Source organism: Myxocyprinus asiaticus, chromosome 45 (genome assembly GCF_019703515.2).
Source record: "Myxocyprinus asiaticus isolate MX2 ecotype Aquarium Trade chromosome 45, UBuf_Myxa_2, whole genome shotgun sequence".
In the NCBI taxonomy this organism is placed as follows: domain Eukaryota; kingdom Metazoa; phylum Chordata; class Actinopteri; order Cypriniformes; family Catostomidae; genus Myxocyprinus; species Myxocyprinus asiaticus.
This window is the reverse complement of record NC_059388.1, coordinates 21844739-21866039: the sequence shown is the minus strand read 5'-3', so window position 1 is coordinate 21866039 and position 21301 is coordinate 21844739. Positions and strand designations below refer to the sequence as shown.

Below are 21301 nucleotides of genomic sequence, written 5' to 3'. Positions count from 1 at the left end.
GGATGTTTTAAAGCATGTGAGGACTACAGACAAAGAGAGGGAAAGGTTGAAAATGTCCATAAAAACACCAGCCAGCTGGTTCGCGCACGCTCTGATGACGCGGCCCGGAATGCCATCTGGGCCCACGGCTTTGCGGATATTCACCCATCGGAAGGATCGGGTTACATCCTACAGAGACAGAGAGTGAACTAACCTCTGTAGCTTCGGCCGTGAGAGCTCTCTCCATTTCTCCTCATGTATTACAAAATGTAGGATCTTTTTTATTCTTCTATTTAAATTATTTATTTAGTTTTTTATTTAAAATGTTGACTTAAGAATCATGACCTTGAGAATCCATGTAATATGATTTTTATAATAATGTTGTTGTTTTTTTGTTTTTTGTTTTTTCAGGATTCAGACTTGTTGGAGGTTCTTGGTGCTCTGGTAAATTAGAGATACTTCATGAGAACACGTGGGTTTCAGTGTGTGATGCTGCCTTTGACCAGCAGGATGCAGAGGTTGTGTGTAGAAAGCTGGACTGTGGGGCTCCTGTACAGGTGCTGGGAGCAGCTGCTTTTGGCAAAGGAGAGGGTCAGATGTGGACAGAAGAGATTCAGTGTAGAGGCAACGAATCTCAGATTTCATCCTGTTCAATATCGTCACACAAATATAATTTCACCAGTGTTAGCAACGTGGGACTAATGTGTTCTGGTTAAGTATCAATGTCCATTTTTATTATTTTTTTTATACATTATAATCTAACATGACAATTGAGTTATATATTGCATTATGTGTACATACAGTTTTATACTGCTTTATTCTTGTTACTACTGTAATCTCTCTGATCTATGTTTAGGTTACACAGCACTCAGACTGGTAAATGGATCAGGCTCCTGTTCTGGAAGAGTGGAGTGTCAGTATTTCAATGAGTGGGGAACAGTATGTGATGGATGTATGGATATGAGAGCTGCCAGTGTCTTCTGTAGACAGCTGAATTGTGGGATTGCTGTGTCTGTTGTGGAAGCGGACTGGTTTGGAGAGGGAAGTGGTGAAATCTGGGCTGATGTATTTGGTTGTCCGGGAAATGAAACACAACTCTCACAATGTCCCATCTCTTCATGGAGTCGAGCCGAATGTTCTCATTGACAAGATGTTGGAGTCATCTGCTCTCGTGAGTGCACTGCAAGAATTAGTAACATTGCAATAACTGCTGCATTTCTGCTACAAAAGCAGGCTAATTATACATTAATCGCTACAGAGTTTCTGTTAGAGAGTCCATAGACCTGCAGTTCTGGGCATGTACTAGGCTTCTGTAATAATAAAAAGAATATAAACAGTCATCTGCATTAATATTACTTAACATAATTAATGTACTTATAAATTACTAAATTATAATTTTCCTATTTAAAAGGACCCCCCCACCCCCCAGTCTAAAAAACATATATCTATGTTGCCCTCTCTCTAAATTAAATATTCTTTGCAAATGTCCTAGCATGAACGTATTTGTACATGATTGTTTTTTTTGTGAATTCTGCATGTATTTTAGTAACATTTCAACCCACATTTCCAGATTCGTCTCTGTCTCTTCATGATGGGCGAGTGCGGTTGTCTGGAGAGAGAGAGTGTGAGGGGGAGGTTGAAGTTTACAACCATCAGGTCTGGAGGAGAGTTCTGCTGGACTCTTGGAGTCTCACTGAATCCTCTGTGGTTTGCAGACAGCTGGGCTGTGGCTCTGTGCTGAACTTCTATGGCTCCTCTTCATCCAGTCCTGAACACAGTCATGAGTGTGTGATGGGCTTCCAGTGCTCTGGGAGTGAAGCTCATCTGGGGAACTGCAGCTCTCCACAAACTCTCAACTGCAGCTCCACACAACAGCTGTCAATCACCTGCCTTGGTGAGAACAACAATATCTGGCCATTTTCATTCTCTGACAAAAGATTAATATGAATTAACATGCATTTCTCTCTCTATATATATCTGATCTCAGATCATGGTTCCATCAGGTTGGTGGGTTCTGGAGGAGACTGTGCAGAGAGACTGGAGGTTTTTCACAGTGGCTCATGATGGACAGTGTGTGATGACTCCTGGGATATTAAAGATGCCCATGTGCTGTGCCGACAGCTGCAGTGTGAAGTGGCCCTCAGTAACCAGCAGGTATCAGCCTGGTTTGGTCCTGGTTCTGGACACATATGGCTCAATGAGGTGAACTGTGAGGGGAATGAGACGTCCCTGTGGAACTGCTCTTCTCAGGTTTGGGGAAAACATGACTGTAAACACATGGAGGATGTAGGAGTCGTGTGCTCAGGTAAACTGTTGAATAGAATTCAGGTACCCAAATGTTTGTAATATTCATAATGTTTTTCAGTTGTTGGATTTGTTAATTTTATTTATTATTTTCTATCTAGAATTCAAAGAAATCAGGTTAACTGATGGTTGTAAAGGGAATGTGGAGGTTTTCTACAATGGGTACTGGGGAAATGTATGTTACAACCAGATGGACAGAGACACAGCAAGTCTGATCTGTCAAGAGCTGAACTGTGGAAAATCTGCCAGTGAACCCAGTAACTCACAAGGACTAAAGTCTAATTGGCTGGATCAATTTAAATGTCGTCCTCATGACTCAACTCTGTGGCAGTGTCCATCTTCAACCTGGGGACAGAATAACTGTCATCATAATGAGGTGGCTCATATAACCTGCTCAGGTAAATTTTTATGTTTTATTTAGATTTTTGTAAATATTTTGAACTTGTTCAGTTGAAAAATAACTGCAATTTGACTAAAGGCACTCAACAATTGAATATTTATCCTAAATGTTACAAGTAGGTTTATTTCAGTTTAATGAGATAACTGTATAAAAAAATACTGCAGAAATACAACTTTTCATTTGTATATATATATATATATATATATATATATATATATATATATATATATATATATATATGCATAATGCGTTAACTTACACCATGGTATTGTTGAATTATTGATTCTGATTGGTTGACAATATGTACAAGGTGTTGATTTATTTTGTGTAAATGCACAGATCTGAAGTAGTTCCTGGTTTGTGGTCCGCATTGCAGTTCCATGTTACTTTGCTACATTCTTTCCAAATTGTTGCACAGTTTTATATGAACAGAACTTCATTCAGCTTTCAGTAGCAAAAGAACCAGGAAGTGACTAACACACTCAAACAAACAAATTAGAGAAAAATTACAAACTGTTAGGATTTTTCCAAAATTTTAGAGTGTGTTCCTCTGAGACTGAGTGGAAGGAAGGGCCGGTGCTCTGGGAGACTGGAGGTGTATCATAACACTGTGTGGGGTTCAGTCTGTGATGATCAGTGGGACATCAGGGATGCTCAGGTGGTCTGCAGGCAGCTGGGTTGTGGAGCAGCACTGAGTGCTGATGGGAATGCAGCCTTTGGTGCTGGTGAAGGTGTTGTGTGGCTGAACAGAGTCGAGTGCAGAGGGAATGAGATTCACCTGTGGGACTGTCCTCTCTCCCTGAATAACCACACTGACTGCTCACACAAAGAGGACGCTGGACTCACCTGTGCAGGTGAGAGCAATGTATTTAGTGATCTGAATCAGACATGGCTTTATCAGAACAGTTGAAAACTGACTATCAGAGATACATTTTACCCCATATATGCAATTTCAGTGTTATTTTAATTTACTGTATTTATTCAAGCCCTTAATTAGCATGATTTGATTGTGATTTCAGCAGCTAATTTTCTTTTTTTTTAGTTGACAGATTTGTCTGTGTCCACTACTCCTGCCCCTACAACATCAACTTTTCCTCCAGTTTCACAGACAGACGTGACATCATCTCTGTCCGCACTGATCACTCGTCCACAAACTCCTCCAGCATCTTCTCTCTCCATCCCTCCAGTGGTTTTGATCGTACTGGGAGTTGTATTCTTACTGCCACTCATTATACTGATTCAGCAGAACAGAGTGATGAGGAGAGGTACAGAAGATCACATACTGCCGTAGTTCTTTTCTAACACAATGAAAACTTTATTTTGTCTTATTCAGTGTGTCATCAGTCATATGTTGTGAACTCACTGCAGGTTTGTCTGTCTTTACTCACAGCTCTTTCCAAGAGAAGACACAAGACTCAGACTGAAGCCGTTTATGAGGAGATTAATCACAAACTCATCACAAATAAAGATAAACACATCACTCAGAGAGGTCAGTCCATCTGAAAGTATAGTGCCTGATTTGTGGAGATGAACAGAACTAATCAATTCATTCAGAGATGGGTGAGAGAATTTAACTGATTAATAACAGATTTGCAGATCCATGTATTTGAATTATATTAGAAGTTAATAAAAAGTCACTATCTTGGTATGAGTTTGCATCTAAACAGTGTTGTGTGCTGATTTGTAATTGTGAACATGTTTCTGATGGTTCTGCTTTCCCATAACAGGAAGAGTCCTTTCTGAAGAACAGCATTCTGGGTATGAGGATGCTGATGAGATTCTTTCAGGTTAGAAAACTGAAGTGATGATGTTTCATTTTGTTACATACAAACTTGTGCAATGAATTAAAACATTCACTTGCAAGTTAACATAGGAATGTTTCCTTTATATACTGTATACCATTTAACACATAATAATAATAATAATAATAATAATATTAATAATAATAATAATAATAATTAAAGATCAAGCAGTTTCCCAACATACTTTAGATAATCCACATTTGCTTCTGTTTTATTGTACAAATTCTTCAATCATTGCAGCAGGATATACTTCAGTTTTTTTACAGGATATAGAATCCATAACCACATAATTTTAATGTGAATATTTCATTTTAAGCAGTTATTTATCATTGCTAATTTTTTAAGTGAAACCATATCATTTGAGAACATTAGTTTTGTTCATTGTTAAAAATATAGTATGATAAATATTTGTATGATATATAAAATATAGTATATTGAATATGTTAAATGGAGTTTGACCTGAGAGTTTTTTTGTTTGTTTGTTTGTTTGTTTTTAACTAAATCTGCAGTAGGAGACTCATCTGAACACTATGATGATGTCACCACCACTAAAGATCATAGGGATTTCACTTACAGTTAATTAAACATCATTTTTGACCAGTGAACTGTAAACACAGTTTCTGTATATTACATCTTTCCTTTGAACTCATTTAGAAGAGCAACAAGACACACCAGAGTCCTACGATGATGCAATCACTGCTGGACTGAGACGTTGCGCCACAGGTTTGTTTATATCATTAAATTATTTTTAACAATATTTATGAAGGCATCTTTAATGTATATTTTACATATGTAAATATGTGGACTATTTACATCAATGGATGTATTTCTGTATTTTGTTGTAGATGACATAGCAGAAAACTATGACGATGTTGTGATCGTACGACAGTTCTCCAGTAATAAAACAGGTGTGTATTATACCAGATTATATTTTAGATTGTACAGTATTAGATTTTACCTGTCTAGATTGAAGCCCAGTACAGTGATTTAATTACAAATAATAGAAGAAATAAAGTATTGTATTATGTAGTACATTATAGTATATATCAATATATGAAGTATGTACATTTGTGATGTCATTATTAGTATATTTCAAATACAAAGTGCAATGTGAGATTTTGTTCATTTTCATAGTATTAGACACATTTCGTTTCAGAGGGAGTTTAGGAGGAGTATGATGATGTGAGGAATGTCAGTGAAGATGTGAGAAACCTGTTTGGTAGGTTATTGTAACCAGTTTTATATCACACTGAATAATTTAAGCTTAGTCTCTCTAATCATTGAAAAGCTAATTTAAATTGATTGCAAATATTGGTCTGTTTATTATGTTACTTTTATGGATGTATTGACATGAATTTGTTATTGTTCTCTAATAACAGACTATGATGATGTGGAGAAGGTGCCAGGCAAACAGAAAGAGACTGTTTAACTCAAGGACCACACCCATAACTTCGAATCATTTTACTGATTTTACTGGTTATGAAGATCTTATGTACTGTTAAGTTTTTGTTGCAGTCCAGCAATGTTTGATATTCATTTCAGTCACTTATTTTTAACCTTTATTTTACCCATATTTGTAATTTTTATTTTTTTTATTTTTTTTACAGAAAAATTGCTTTCATGGACTTTCCATTTTTATCTCTCTTTCCAGTCACTTTTAAGAAAATCAATCAATATACTACAGTACTTAAAAATAATGTTTTTATAAAAAAAATGTACTGCATTATCAGTGTAAATTTACTTGTTTTTATATTTGCCAGAAACATTGTATGACATAGTGTCATAGTATTTAAGTATTGTATGCTATGTCAAATATCAAATCAAATCACCTTTATTGTCACACAACCATATACACAAGTGCAACAGTGGGTGAAAGTCTTTGGTGCAGTTCCGAGCAACATAGCAGTCATGACAGTTGTGAGACATATACAAATTTACAATAAACATAATTTACATATCTAATATACACATAATTACACACAACACTATATGCAATATATATATATATATATACACAAACATTATATAGGTAAGTTTGACCCTAAATGCTACTGCTGACCAATCAGAATCAAGTAAAAGAGAGCAATGTAATAAACAAAAATATTTGATGGCAAAATGCTGGAATTTACCAATCAGAATTGGATGTTTAAGCAAGCCGTGTTATAACAGTATAGGACTAGTTCGTTTTTATTTATTTTTTCAAACAATCCAAAATAGCTGGAAGACGAAAGGGCGTAGCAAAAGTTTGATGGTATTTCAAAAATAATTTTGTTTCTATGCCTTAAGGTTCAAGAGTTATTGCCCAAAATGTACTTTTTTATTTTTTATGTTTTTTCACTGTAGCGCCCCCCTTTGGCCGATCGGGGCGAGTCAGTGTGTATGGCTAGCCAGTCGGAGTAATACCATTCTCCAGAATTCTCCAGAATTTGAAGTGTCTAGACAAGTGTTTCCCAACGTGAAAGATTGCCGTGGAAAATTATCAAATTTCACAAAATAAATAAATGCATGGAGAAAAATAAATAAATAAATAAATAAATAAATAAATAATAATAATAACAATAATAATATTAATAATAATTTCAGGGATCCAAACTCCTCACCTTTCGGAGAAATTCGCCATTTTGAAACCATAATCGGTCACTTTTGTGATTGTGAAGAGCTATGATTAATGTGCAAAAGTGACCGATATTTATGCATTAAGGGTCTTTCACATGACTCATGTCAGCGCTGCAGAATACACTGAAGTCTATGAAGTGACGCCACTTTACACCAAAGTGTTTTTCACACACACGTTTTTGCTTCACCAATAATGTCTTTGAGAGTACTAAGCAACAAAAAATATTTAAAAACTATCCACATTTGTGAAGGGACATTGAATGTCTCATAATTTATTTTAATTAAATATTACCTTATCGTTTCAGTTATTGAACTAATTTAAATTCACCAATAAAACGCTTAGAAATAACATAAACGAGTCCTTTTATTACTTTCTGCTATCAAAGCAACTGCAAGATTTTTTTTTTCTCTCTTCCAAATACATGTTTTCAATGTTTACTGTGCACATCTCCCGCTTTTTTATGTGGCAAACTCGTAAAATCGCCCCTCTGTGACGCTTTCTGCAACTCTTGACGCTGGCGTTGAATGGAGCGTTGACGCCTCGACTCGACTCATGTGAAACGCGCTTTACAATGACAAAAGAACATTGTTGAAACTCAAAATTATTATTATTTGTCTATTATTGTGGTCTTTTTCTGATTCTAATTTCTATTTATGATGTGTGGTATTGACTAATCATTGATGGTGTGTATTTATGATGTGTGGTATTTAATTATGTATTCTGTGGATATTTATGTGTTTTAGAGATTTGCTGTGTCATATGAATTAATTTGGTGTATTGTATAATAATATTTAAATTCCCCTAATGAATATAGACTCGTTTGTTGATGCTCTAAATGTCCCAAAGTCAATCTACTGTGGATTGTTAGCAATATCAAATGTTTGCCAGGATAATTGTACTTGTATTAATGGGATCAACCTGCAGTTTTAATACTTAAATTATTTAATACTTAAAATACTTTTTACTTTTATTTCTGTACAGCACTTTTGGTTAGCCTGCTCGCTGCTTTTAAATGTGCTCTATAAACCGAATAAACTTAAACTTAAATTACTGAATACAAATAAAACTTATAAGTATATTGAGTTGTGTACTTGAGTGTTTTCCTTGGTTATTTGAAGCCCAAATAAATATTATTGTCCAGTGGAGGACCTGTTGGAGAGCCCCTGCGCTCGGGGGGTTCTATACATCACAGCATCTCCGGCCAGAAGTGAGCGTTATCGCATTTTAAACTTATTTCACGTTAGCGTTCTGTTATAATTTACACAATTGAAAAATACACTATATTGCCAAAAGTATTCGCTCACCCATCCAAATAATTGAATTCAGGTGTTCCAATCACTTCCATGGCCACAGGTGTATAAAATGAAGCACCTAGGCATGCAGACTGCTTCTACAAACATTTGTGAAAGAATGGGCCGCTCTCAGGAGCTCAGTGAATTCCAGCGTGGTACTGTGATAGGATGCCACCTGTGCAACAAGTCCAGCCGTGAAATTTCCTCGCTACTAAATATTCCACAGTCAACTGTCAGTGGTATTATAACAAAGTGGAAGCGATTGGGAATGACAGCAACTCAGCCACGAAGTGGTAGGCCACGTAAAATGACAGAGCGGGGTCAGCGGATGCTGAGGCGCATAGTGCGCAGAGGTCGCCAACTTTCTGCAGAGTCAATCGCTACAGACCTCCAAAGTTCATGTGGCCTTCAGATTAGCTCAAGAACAGTGCATAGAGAGCTTCATGGAATGGGTTTCCATGGCCGAGCAGCTGCATCCAAGCCATACATCACCAAGTGCAATGCAAAGCGTCGGATTCAGTGGTGTAAAGCACGCTGCCACTGGACTCTAGAGCAGTGGAGACGCGTTCTCTGGAGTGACGAATCACGCTTCTCCATCTGGCAATCTGATGGACGAGTCTAGGTTTGGCGGTTGCCAGGAGAACGGTACTTGTCTGACTGCATTGTGCCAACTGTGAAGTTTGGTGGAGGAGGGATTATGGTGTGGGGTTGTTTTTCAGGAGCTGGGCTTGGCCCCTTAGTTCCAGTGAAAGGAACTCTGAATGCTTCAGCATACCAAGAGATTTTGGACAATTCCATGCTCCCAACTTTGTGGGAACAGTTTGGGGATGGCCCCTTCCTGTTCCAACATGACTGCGCACCAGTGCACAAAGCAAGGTCCATAAAGACATGGATGAGTGAGTTTGGTATGGAAGAACTTGACTGACCTGCACAGAGTCCTGACCTCAACCCGATAGAGCACCTTTGGGATGAATTAGAGCGAAGACTGTGAGCCAGGCCTTCTCGTCCAACATCAGTGTCTGACCTCACAAATGCGCTTCTGGAAGAATGGTCAATAATTCCCATAAACACACTCCTAAACCTTGTGGAAAGCCTTCCCAGAAGAGTTGAAGCTGTTATAGCTGCAAAGGGTGGGCCGACGTCATATTAAACCCTATGGATTAAGAATGGGATGTCACTTAAGTTCATATGCGTCTAAAGGCAGATGAGCGAATACTTTTGGCAATATATTGTATTTTACTTATGGTAGCCATCCAGCTTTTACCTTACAGTGTTTTTCATTACAAAAGGGGGAAGATATGAGGGTTCCTTTGCTGTCACCAAAGTGGCAAGAAGAAGAGTGAAAGGGGCAGAATTCTGGCCAAAGGTTTCAAAGATCTGGGGTATTTTCCCACCCGACTGGCCCCTGCTTTCACTGTGGCACTTGTGTTTGGGAAACATGCTGTTTCACCTGGCCTGTTGTATTCATCTCTGATGCAGTATTTCAGTCAGACAGAAAGGGATCTTCTGTCATCAGCTTTGGAGAAAGAGCTCAATGGAGATGATAAAGATGACCTTATTGATTTAATGGATCGAATGGGAGTAACCAAAATTCCAACATCTGACAATCTCAAACCAATTCTCCTCCAAGCTGCCCACAAACAGTTGATCCAGCAACCAAAGTATGCGCTCGACAACATGGCAGAAGGTGCAGGCCAAATCTTCAAAGACATTTTCATTTGACAATCAGAATTACTTAAAATGTATGATGACAAGAATCCAAGCACTAGAAAAATGCTGCAGTTGATCAAAGCCACCCCAAACACATCCTCAGAAAATCAGAGTTTTCAGTTTTTCAAGCAATACATCAGAGCACAAGATGAAGCAGGTCTGCAGCGATTGTTGAGATATGTGACAGGATCCGATGTTGTCTGTGTTTGTGAAATAAAGATTGTTTTTACTTCACTGGAAGGTCTGGCGAGACGTCCTGTGGCACACACTTGTGGCTCTGTCCTTGAGTTGCCAGACACCTACACGTCATATGCAGAGTTGCATACTGAATTTGAGAACATTCTTTCAAACAAGAGTTGCTTTGTCATGGACATTGCATATAAACAAGCATAACAACATCACTGTCAGGTGAAAATATAAATGCATGATACACTAAGAGTGGTTTTGAAAAGAAAGCAACAGATGTGTTTTACAGGTAAGAGTTAAGAGCTAGTTGCACTCAACATCCTTAACAATCTTTGTTAACCTGTTTGTTCAGATTAAACATTGAATTATTTTGTAGTTTTAAAGTCATGTACCTACTTTTGTACATCATGTTATATACAAGCAGTGTATATATATGTACAAGCACTGTTATACTTGTACATTACTGTTATTACTGTCAGTTTCTATTTAAAATATCCATTGTTGTTTCCATAACAAAAATTACAGTGAGAATGTAGCAGCTAGAACAGTTTTATTTTCTATTGAAGCAACACATAGATGACATTTCCAACAGCTGATGTTTGCTAAACAGTACCTGTAGTGTACTACAATAAAGATGCAAAAGTCAATAATCGACTTCCTAATGAAATGTAATTGTTCATTTACAGTAACAGTGCATTTTAGATGCAATGTTGTGTTGGCATTTAAAGAAAGTTAATTGCAATGGTTTTGTTTAATCATTTTTGGTCCAAGGACCAGTTCTGTTAAGTTTGCAAAAAAAAAAAAAAAGCCTGAAAAAGCTCAATGTTTGTTTTTCATTAAATTGAGATCTACCCCTCAGACTGTGGATTTTATTTAAATAAATGAACACATAACACATCATTTTACATGATGAACTATATATGTATATATAATATGAATAGTGTTAAGGGAAAAAGTTGGTTGCCGTTGAGTTTATAAGTGAACTTAAAATAATTAGATACTGAAGTGAAGGGAATAATGAAATAGAAACATAAAATGCAAGTGAAATCAAAACATGAAATTCAAAATTACAATAAATTTCGTACCTCCTGTCGAAGCCTAATGTACAGGTTTCTGCCCTCCTCTGCATCCTCTGGAGGATGAAGATGAAGCTCCTCCATATAGTCAACAAAGTTCAAACACTGTCTCATCACATGGGTACGTCATCATGTGACACTCCTCCAGGCAGTTCTGAACATCCAAAGCATCACACTGGAAAAGATAGTCATCTGATCCATAAAGATGAGGGGCCATATACATTATGTCTGGACGCCCACAAGGTGCCGTCATGTTCCCTTGCGTTCGGATTCTGTGAGCGTTCCACATCTGGACAAATCTATCAAGTTCATCCTTCAAAACAATGACAAAGGCACATACGAATAGATTGCTTTTAAAGTCCTCCCATAAAATTTGTCCAAATACATCATCGTACAAATACATGACTTCTACAGATAACATTTCTTGCTACTATTTTAGCGAATAAATGCATGATATATCCAACACAGTGCAGCATATCAGCCGCCGCTGAAAGATGAACAGGTGGATAAATATGCTTACCTGCACAAGTGTTGTAAAGCAGAACTGCACGATTGATTTGTCAAAGAAGTCCCCATTGAAATGGTCTTCTTCCTTTAAAGCCTGAAAAAAATTGTTCAGCCAAAACTGAATATTTTCTTTCCGAAGTATATGCTCCAAAAGCTTTCGATTCTATGGTTGTGATTGCTTGAACCATACAAGAAACTCTGGTGAAACGCAAAGTTATCAGTAGCGTCTCGTCGAAGAAAGATCTGCATCTGCACCAGAGCAATGTTTTCAGTACCACGATCGGCACGGATCCTTCTAGGACAGCCACCTCTATTTTTTTACTGTCTCAATAAAATATGCTGCAATGACTTTCGGGTCACTATTGGTGAAATACACTTTCAACCACATCACATTACGTGAGAATCCATCAACACACCCATAAATGCAGAGGCCGTCCGGTTAAAGCTTGTCGTATGAGTCAACGTGCCACATGAAGTTTGGACCGGGATTGTGATGCTCGTCTATATGCAACACCATCAGGGTCGAGAACACTTAAGAGTAGCCGTACGGTCTCTCTCTTCACCGTAAATTCTTCCTGGATACTTTTTAAATGCATCATTCTGTATCCAATCATTTGGCCGGCTGCCGCGATTTCTTGATATATAAAGCTGGCTACCTCCACCCATTCTGAAAAGTGTTTTCGCCTGTAAAGTTTATTCCGGCGAAGTATAGTCTGTAACGTTCTAAGACAACCCGTAATGCCATATTTGCATGACGTCTTCCTCTGTTAAACTACGGAAGCTCTATGGGCTTGCGTCTCACTGTTTTAAGCGTCTCGGATCGCCGTGTTATCATGACACCGTGTCACGCTAAAAGATTTTAAACTTCTTAAAACGTCTCACGAGACACACGTATTCTGTTCTGTTTGTTGCGCAGTGTCTAGCTTTTTTAACGTATACGAACGCGTTCAGTCTTAACTGGCCATGGACAACATTTTATCTGACCTGTTAGTCATGATCTTGCCATAATTAAAATTTTATTTTTTCACGATCACGATTTATTTATTTATTTTCTTAAGATAAAAGCCATTGTCCCTTTCACAAGGCACTTCATTGTAAATAATAATTTATGTATTTATTATTTATGTGTTTTGCGCTTATAGCCTAATGGTTATTTTAAAGATTTTGTTGTTGTTGTTGTTTATTGTGTAGTCTGATTTATATTACCATTACATTCTTCTGTTCGCACTTTGCACTTGAATCCAATCTTTATACGTCCCGTAACAAAACTATACACGGATAAATCAGATCATGAAACAAATACAGTACATTCGTGAGCAGTGAAGGGTTGCTCACACAATGATATGGTATTGAAAAGAAGAATATGTTTAAAATAAAAAAACACCACTGTTTAGTATGATCTCAGTATGTAATAATGATAATAAAATGATTCCTTACTATTTCACCGATGAATGGATGATCATGAAAGAGCGCACACATCCCTTACAGGAAAGGACGTAACTTCTATGCGTGATCATAGGCGCCAGGTAAAATACACGCTATAAATAACGTATGGTCTAATTTTACATTTTGTGGTTTTAATTATTAATAGTTTATCAACTTGTTTCATTCACAAAAGAAGTGACCTCAATACAATATGTAAACATCTTAATTATTTCACCTTAAACATTTCATTTTGATAAACTGGGCGGAAAATGTATTAATGTGAGACAATTATATTTAAAAACGTATTTTCTTAAAAGTCTCTATCAATCGCTGAATATATCTCCCGTTATATCTCCATTGCAGTCGTCCGATGAATGTGTTAGTCTACTGACTCATGCACAGGGCCGGAGTGGGATTCATATTCAGCCCGGGATGTCATTTCTAAGTCAGCCCACACCCAAAAGGGGGTTTGGAGGTGAAGATGATAACAATAAACAAGATCACAGCAAAAATATGCAATATATGTAATTACTTGAAAATTATTTAAGCTCTCCATGTCATTATACCACATACGGCATTCACTAAGATTTTCACTTTGTCATAAGACATCATTGTATGTGTTGTAAAAATAAGTGAATGTTAAAGGGATATTTGATCATTTCCTCACCTTCATGCCATCCCAGATGTGTATGACTTTCTTTTGCAGAACATGAATGAAGATGTTTAGAAGAACTGTTGGTCCATTCAATGCAAGTAAATGAGAAGTGGTGAGAAACAGATCAATAATTAAGTCATTTTTTTTACTATAAATCTCCACTTTCACTTTCATAAGCACTCTTCTCTCTTAAGAGTTCTTCTTCTGTATTTGGTGATTTACATAAGAATATCGACCCCTACTGGGCAGGGAGGAGAATTTATAGTAAAAAAAAAAATACTTAAATATTGATCTGTTTCTCACCCACACCTATCATATCGCTTCTGAAGACATAGATTAAACCACTGGAGTTGTATGGATTACTTTTATGCTGCATTTATGTGATTTTTGTGCCTTCTGAGTTCTGATCACCATTCACCTGCATTGAAAGGACCAACAGAACTGAGAAATTCTTCTAAAAAGCTTAATTTGTGTTCAGCAGAAGACATAAAGTCATACACATCTGGGATGGCATGAGGGTGTGTAAATGATGAGAGAAATTTCATTTTGGGGTAAACTAAGTTTATTTTAAAGACTATCTAGGCACATAATAACACTATAGAACTGTAAATGTTTATAACTCTTTCAAGATGTACAGGCTCACACTTTAAATGGTCAGTGCTTTGTATTTTAGATAATTAAAATAGCAACAGATCCAGTGAAACAATTAAGTTTGAGTGACTGTTTTTACATTTTTACATGCCATTCAAAAACGTGCCATTTTACAATGATAAGAGTGAAATAAAAGACTAAAAATAACACATTTGTACTTTTCTTTTACTTGGAATGTAAATGTTCAGGACAAAGGCAAAATGGTTACTGTCTCTTTAAGAGGGTTTTATCGCATTATACAACACTGAAGGCACTCTGTGCAGCTTGTTTCATTGAGTTTAATCTTTTGAGAGCTGTAAAGTCTCATTATTTTCGTTCCTGCTGTTGCATCTGTATTCATTTACTTTAAGTATTCTGTTATTTTGTGACAAAAAATAATTTTGTTATTATCATTCTGCACTGCTAGGGAAGAGGATTTCAGAGATTAAATGATTGAGATTGTGAGATTGCAGTCAGTATTAAACTTGTGATGATCTTGTAGGCTACCTGAAGCACGTTCATCCATTCAGCTATTAGTAGCCTATCTGTTCTCGATGGATCTTCCGTGATCCTTCCCGCGCTGTCAAGTGAAGCGGCACCACATCAGTTTCATCTCTCACAGGTTACTCTCTCATTTGTTTGGGTGTGAGATGATAAAATACAGACTGCGTCCACTATAATACGGAACGCAATTCTGATCCTTCAAATACCGGATGTTACGGACTGTTGGCAATTGTTATGCGACATATGATGAAAGTTTGTCAATCAACATGCGGACCTAACCTGCCCAATTTTTGACCGGCCCAGCGGGAATTCTCCTGATCTTCCCGATTGTCACTCCGGCCCTGCTCATGCATTAACATTACCAGATGAACCCCTAACACCTGTGAATGAATCAAGTTGCTAAACTACTAATAATTAAAACCACAAAATGTCAAATTAGACCATCATTTTATCAAATATATATATTTATAAAAATCTTCCCCCCAGTGGAACCCGGGGAGCGTTACTATAGGTGATTCCTCACCCCTCACCAATTTGTTTGGGATGAGCATTTTACATCGGCGTAACTGTTTAGCTCATGTTTAGACAGACCAACAATATTTGGATATTTATTTGACATTCTTCATCTGGAACTCTTCACTTCTGCAGTAGACAGTGTGTTTCAAAAGCATAGACAACTTGATATATTAAAATAAACTTGAAAAACTGAATAAACTTGAATCACTAAAATAGCTGGAATTGGTGCTTTTAGCTTATTCTTTAACAAAAATATCCCCAGAAAAAATGCTCGTGGACCAGTGATTGTCTTACCTTTTTCACCCCTCATGAGTTTGCATCCCTGTAATTTGTTGCGGCATTGCAAGAACAAATTTACAAATGATAAAAGAAGCAAATTTGTTGTTTTTTCATTACCCATTTAGCGCTCTTGCCACCTGTGACCTCACACAGCGTAGCCTATGTAATGTTTTTTTTTTTTTTTTTTTTTTTTTTGCATAGCCGAATTTCAAACATTAAAAGTAAACATGCTACTTAGACGGACAGAAAACATGGACAAGTTCTTGAAAAGGAAAAATATTGACGATGGTTAGCCTTTGTGGGATAGTGGTGTGCCGTAGAATTTTTTAGTCGTAAAAAGTGTGCTGTGGCAAAAAAAAAAAAAAAAAAAAAAACAAAAACAAAAGAAAAAAAAAATAGAACTGCAATTTATCATTTTCTAATTAAACCCTGAGCTGAAGAAGTAAATTGTACGTTTTTTTTTTCTGCAGTATGAAATGCAAATGCAAAAGTGTTGTAGTGTATTGTCCAAAACTATTTATAAATAAAATTTTAATAATGTAATTTATACGTACACACACATACATACATACATACATACATTCAAACATACATACATACATGGGCTACATACATTCCCACATTAAGCAATTGTCAGCCTATAGAACCCTTTTGTGCTATTTTTTATTTTTTATTTTATTTTATTTTATTTATTTTTTTAAATCTTTGTAAATAGAACCTTTTTGGCTAAAAGGTTCTTTGGAGCTGAGTAAAGAACCCTAGGGTTCTATATAGAACCCCAAATAACCTTTTTTTCTAAGAGTGTAGCTTACGAGGTGAGACCAGCAGAAACACACCGAGGTAAGGTTTATTTAAATGTTTGATGTAATTGGTAAAAGCGAGGTGACTGGCTGCCAAGATTACATGAAAGGAACCTGTCAGTTTCCTGAGTGAACTTCAGGTGAATTGGCTTTATATAAAAACAATAGAAGTCTATGGTATGTCCCCATTTAGAAAGCTGAGCAAACTGTGCACTCACCTCATTATCATCTTGAATAAATATGGTTATTTTGGATTTTTAATTCAATTTTGAGTAACAATGTCTTCACTTTAAGCAATCCATTCAAATAATTAGTCCAGAAAGAGATGTTAAAATTTTTGGTAGATACTATTTCAGGTTTATTCGTTAAACTGGAAATGGAAAGTCAAGCTGACTGTGTTGGGGGAAACACTATTTCATGTAGTGAACGCTGGTTGGATGAACTACTTGTACAGTATACAAGTATTCAATGCATACAGAAAATATTGCACAACATTCTGGTTCCAGAAGTAAAAACACCATTTATTTTCTATCTATGCAAAGTAATTTTTAATGATAATTTATAAACGTTTAAAGACAGAACTACTGTGAGCTCCAAGGCAGTGTATGCTTCTGCTGAAGTCATCAGACTGTGTTTCTTCAACCTTAAAATTTGTATAACGTGTATAATAGCGAAATTCCTGTTGACATGATCCTGAAGAGAAAAGATCAACCAATCAGAGAGCTGCGGCTAACAAAGCACACCAAATGAACTCTGCTGCGACCATCCGCTCCCCTGACGTGATGTGAATGATTTGAGTCAATCTCAAACTACTTACATATTTGCCTATATCTCAGTATATTGCAATAAAATGTAAATATATTGCCTCTATACTTATATAACTTTACATCAATAGATTTTTTATTTTCCCACTGTTTTAAATTTACATAATTTGCAATGCTTCATTAGATAGTTCGTTCATGTAGTTCGTGCCCTCATTAAATCTTTGTGTCTTTTTGTCCGTTTTGTGTTTTAAATACTTCTTTTGCTTCAATTCACAGCTTGTAATGTTGTGATTCACCTCAGAGCTGGTTGTTTTGTTTCATGTCTTAGAACTCTTTTCTGAAGGATTTTATGAAAACCATATAAAAAAAAAAAAAAATAAAAAAAAAAAAGAATGGGAAAATAATTCCAACACCAAGATGGCTGTTGAAGTCAGCGGGCACTTTTACACTCTATTTTCATAGTACGCACATGCTGCAGTTGAGTAGTATGTTAGTGTGCTAGGTGTAATGGGTTAGTCACACAGAACTGCACTTATTATTACTTTACTGCACTCAACTGCAATAGTTTTCATTTTTTTCTGTAATTATTAAACACATATTTTTCCATCAATTATCTCATGGCATTATTCAGTGTAATAATTCATTTTCTATGTAATTTCATATTTGTATCAGATGGAGCTCAGGATGACTGTGATGATATGAAGAATTCAACAAAGATGTGAGAGACAGGTAGATTATCATAAACACTTTTATGTCATTTAATGTTGAGTATTCTGATGTCTTTCATCTTGACATATGAATTTTAAATTATTTTGCTTATTTAAATGGAATCAGTTTTAAATATTGGTACATTTACATAGTTTAATAATATGAGTAAACAATGAAATAACTAAGTGCTTCAAACTCAAAAGTGTCAAAAATGTAAAGCCACTGGTGCTCAGTGGAAAAAGAGGTGACATAACTCATAAAAAAAAAAAAAAAAAACAAGAAAGAAGAAAAAAGGCACTTACGTGGTAAAGATAAAAAAGCCTTTATTTAACTTTATGACAACTTTATTCAAAAATATCCATTTGTTTTTGCTTTTTGACAGATTGTGATGATGTGGGAAATGTGCTAAACAAAGAGGGAGGGACTGTATGACTCAGTGGCCACACCCATTGCCTCTGTTTGTGAAATATTACACTTACTGGACCTGGGATGAGTTTGTGAGAAATATTTTGAAACAAAAGTGTCAGTGTCTAATGTTTTTGTTATTGCAAAGCTTTCATACAGAATGTTACATGCTTTTTAAAAACATTATTTAGTTTATTTTTTATTTGTAACATATTAATGTAAAACAAAAAAGTTCCCTCACATAGAAAAGCAGTCATCAGTTCAGTCCTATCATGTATTCCTGTGTGACTCTATTCACCTTATGCGCCAGAGAAACTAGTGCGCAGACATCTTGAAAATGTTGTCTTTGAACTTCCGTTCTAGTGTTTTCTATATAGATATCTATAGTGTTGATGTCAAAGTGTAATTAGCTAACGAAGTGGATTTACAGGTTATAGAGTTGCCAAATGTTATCATGAGTATTTTAAAGTTTTTAACTGGGAGAGGGGAAGGGGTGACACTATAATCGTACACACACATATACATGTGAACATTTAAGTTTTATTTTATATTCAGTTTACAGCCATTTAAAAATGCGGGGTGAAATAAATTTTAAAAAGTACAAATGTAATTTCCTTTAATGTTATGTACTTTAAATAAGATGAGCTGTCACTGCTTGAAATTTCATGTCAACTACATATTTTAATAAAAATACTTCTGACCTACCCTGGTGTGATTATTCTGTCACCCTTAATTTCTTTTTTGTTCATTTTGTAAAAACTTTACAACTATTGGCCAAGTGCCATGAACATGAAATAGTCCCTGATGTCAGTTCCTTCACAACATGTCTGACCTATGTGAAAATCATTGATATCCTACTGCCATCTCATTTCATTGTCTAAAATGGTCTTAAAATTGATATATGTGAAAGCATCTTAACATCTAATAATCCATGTGTTATCTTACCCTGTTCTGACCGTTTAACATTTGCAAATCTCATTAAGTATTGCCATTTTGCAAGTGTGATAAAATCATTCATACTACATACCAAAGGCATGCTGATTCTGGTCTTCTTCATTTTATGTTTTATAAATATTAGTGTCATGAAATAAAATGTTACCATAAGAGTAGAGGAAACCTCTTAAAGCTCATATTGGAAAGACAAGGAAAGCTCAAAAGCAATATGTGGAATAAAACACAAGATTATGTGTGTTCCAGATAATGGTTTATTAAAACAGGTCCATGGCACCCTGGACAAATGAAAACAGCCTCCATATTTGCTTGAATCACATATTGTCAGTGGTACCAGTCACAGCTGCTCTCATATTCAATATGAAAAAGACAATAAAATAGACATCACATGAGTATGCATCAGTGTTCATTTTACTTTTTCTTAATGGCCTATATTTGTCCCCCTGGAACATATTTCCAAGGGCCTTGTGAGAGCATTTTTTCTTTTACTAACCCCATAACTTGAAAGGCCTAGGATAATGCATTTGTATCGCCTTTTATAACAAAATATCACATTAATACACATTTTAACGTTGTAAGGTCAACTGAAATGCTAAATGTATTCTTACATTAACATCACACTCAAGTGTCCACTCATTGTCTCGGATATTCGTCTCCTAACATCCTGCACAAAAAGGTATAATTTCTGTCTTCTGTGAAAACAATGGCAAATCAATGTGTATTTTATGTTACTGGTGATGATGTCATTCCTATCAACCCCAATTAAATCAGTGATTCTTGTAGTAGCTGCTGGTCTGTCTTCCTGCATCAATGCAAGATTTGAACAGCTTCTGCATCCTGCAAAATAAGAATGTGTCATCAGAACAAGAACAACACATATCAACATTTTATGCATTCAGTATTGATCATAATAACTACATATTTTGCACACAAATGCCATACATGAATTGATATCTAATGGTACATTGTGTGAAAGGCAGTCATACACTGAAGAATTGCATTGCTTCTCATTGCATGAACAAAATGGTAATGTCTCCAGATTAAGCGTGAACATTTTACAAAGATAAGCCTACATTTACAAAGTAAAATTGCCATAAATTGTTAAGACTTGTTTTCAGATGATGTATATTGACTGATTGTATCTTTATTTTTTACTTATTTATTTTTTTACCAGGAATTTTTGCCTTGCATATTTCCATGTGATGCCCTTTACACATTTGCTGTTAATAAACACATTTTGAGGAGAATATTATACAAATTACGAAATATTGCAATAATTCCAAACAACTATAACAAGATACAACTGAAGAACACAATGAAGAACAGAAATAGCTGTGGTTTAGTTGTTTATGCCTAATCTGAGTAACATGGCTGTAATCATTCAGACAAATCTGCTCAAAACGTACAGACTAATCAAAACCACAAATTACAAACTATAAAACTGTTCCAAAAATGAGAACAATTGTAGTTTAGGCTTAACTTAGACACTGAAATTTACAGTTTCAAAATAATCCATCAGAGGTGTTCATGTTGAAATGTGAGGAGCATGGACTGACATTTTTCGATTCTACACGCATGTTGAGGAAACTCATGAATATTCAAGTGAGCTCTGACAAGCGAAACCAAATATCTCTGAAACACAAGTAAATACAAGTAGGTATAGATGCAGGCCAGAGATCTCCAAATGGGGGCAGAATCTCCAAAAGAGGTTAGGATTACTCCAAAAGGAGGCGGGGTTACTCCAAAAGGGGGTTGTGCCAACTTCAAAAGGGGGCATCACTTCCACTCATG

The 21301-nt window shown here is 36.0% G+C and overlaps 1 protein-coding gene across 1 annotated transcript in view; it reads left to right on the top strand.

Annotated features, from left to right (window-relative positions):
- The window catches only part of LOC127435496 (antigen WC1.1-like), a 102728-nt gene that overhangs the window by 57162 nt on the left and 24265 nt on the right, over window positions 1-21301 (top strand). Inside the window, exon 8 of the mRNA XM_051689048.1 lies at window positions 3415-3537. Within this exon, the coding sequence (XP_051545008.1) occupies window positions 3415-3537 (123 nt within the window). The remainder of the gene's footprint in view (window positions 1-3414; window positions 3538-21301) is intronic.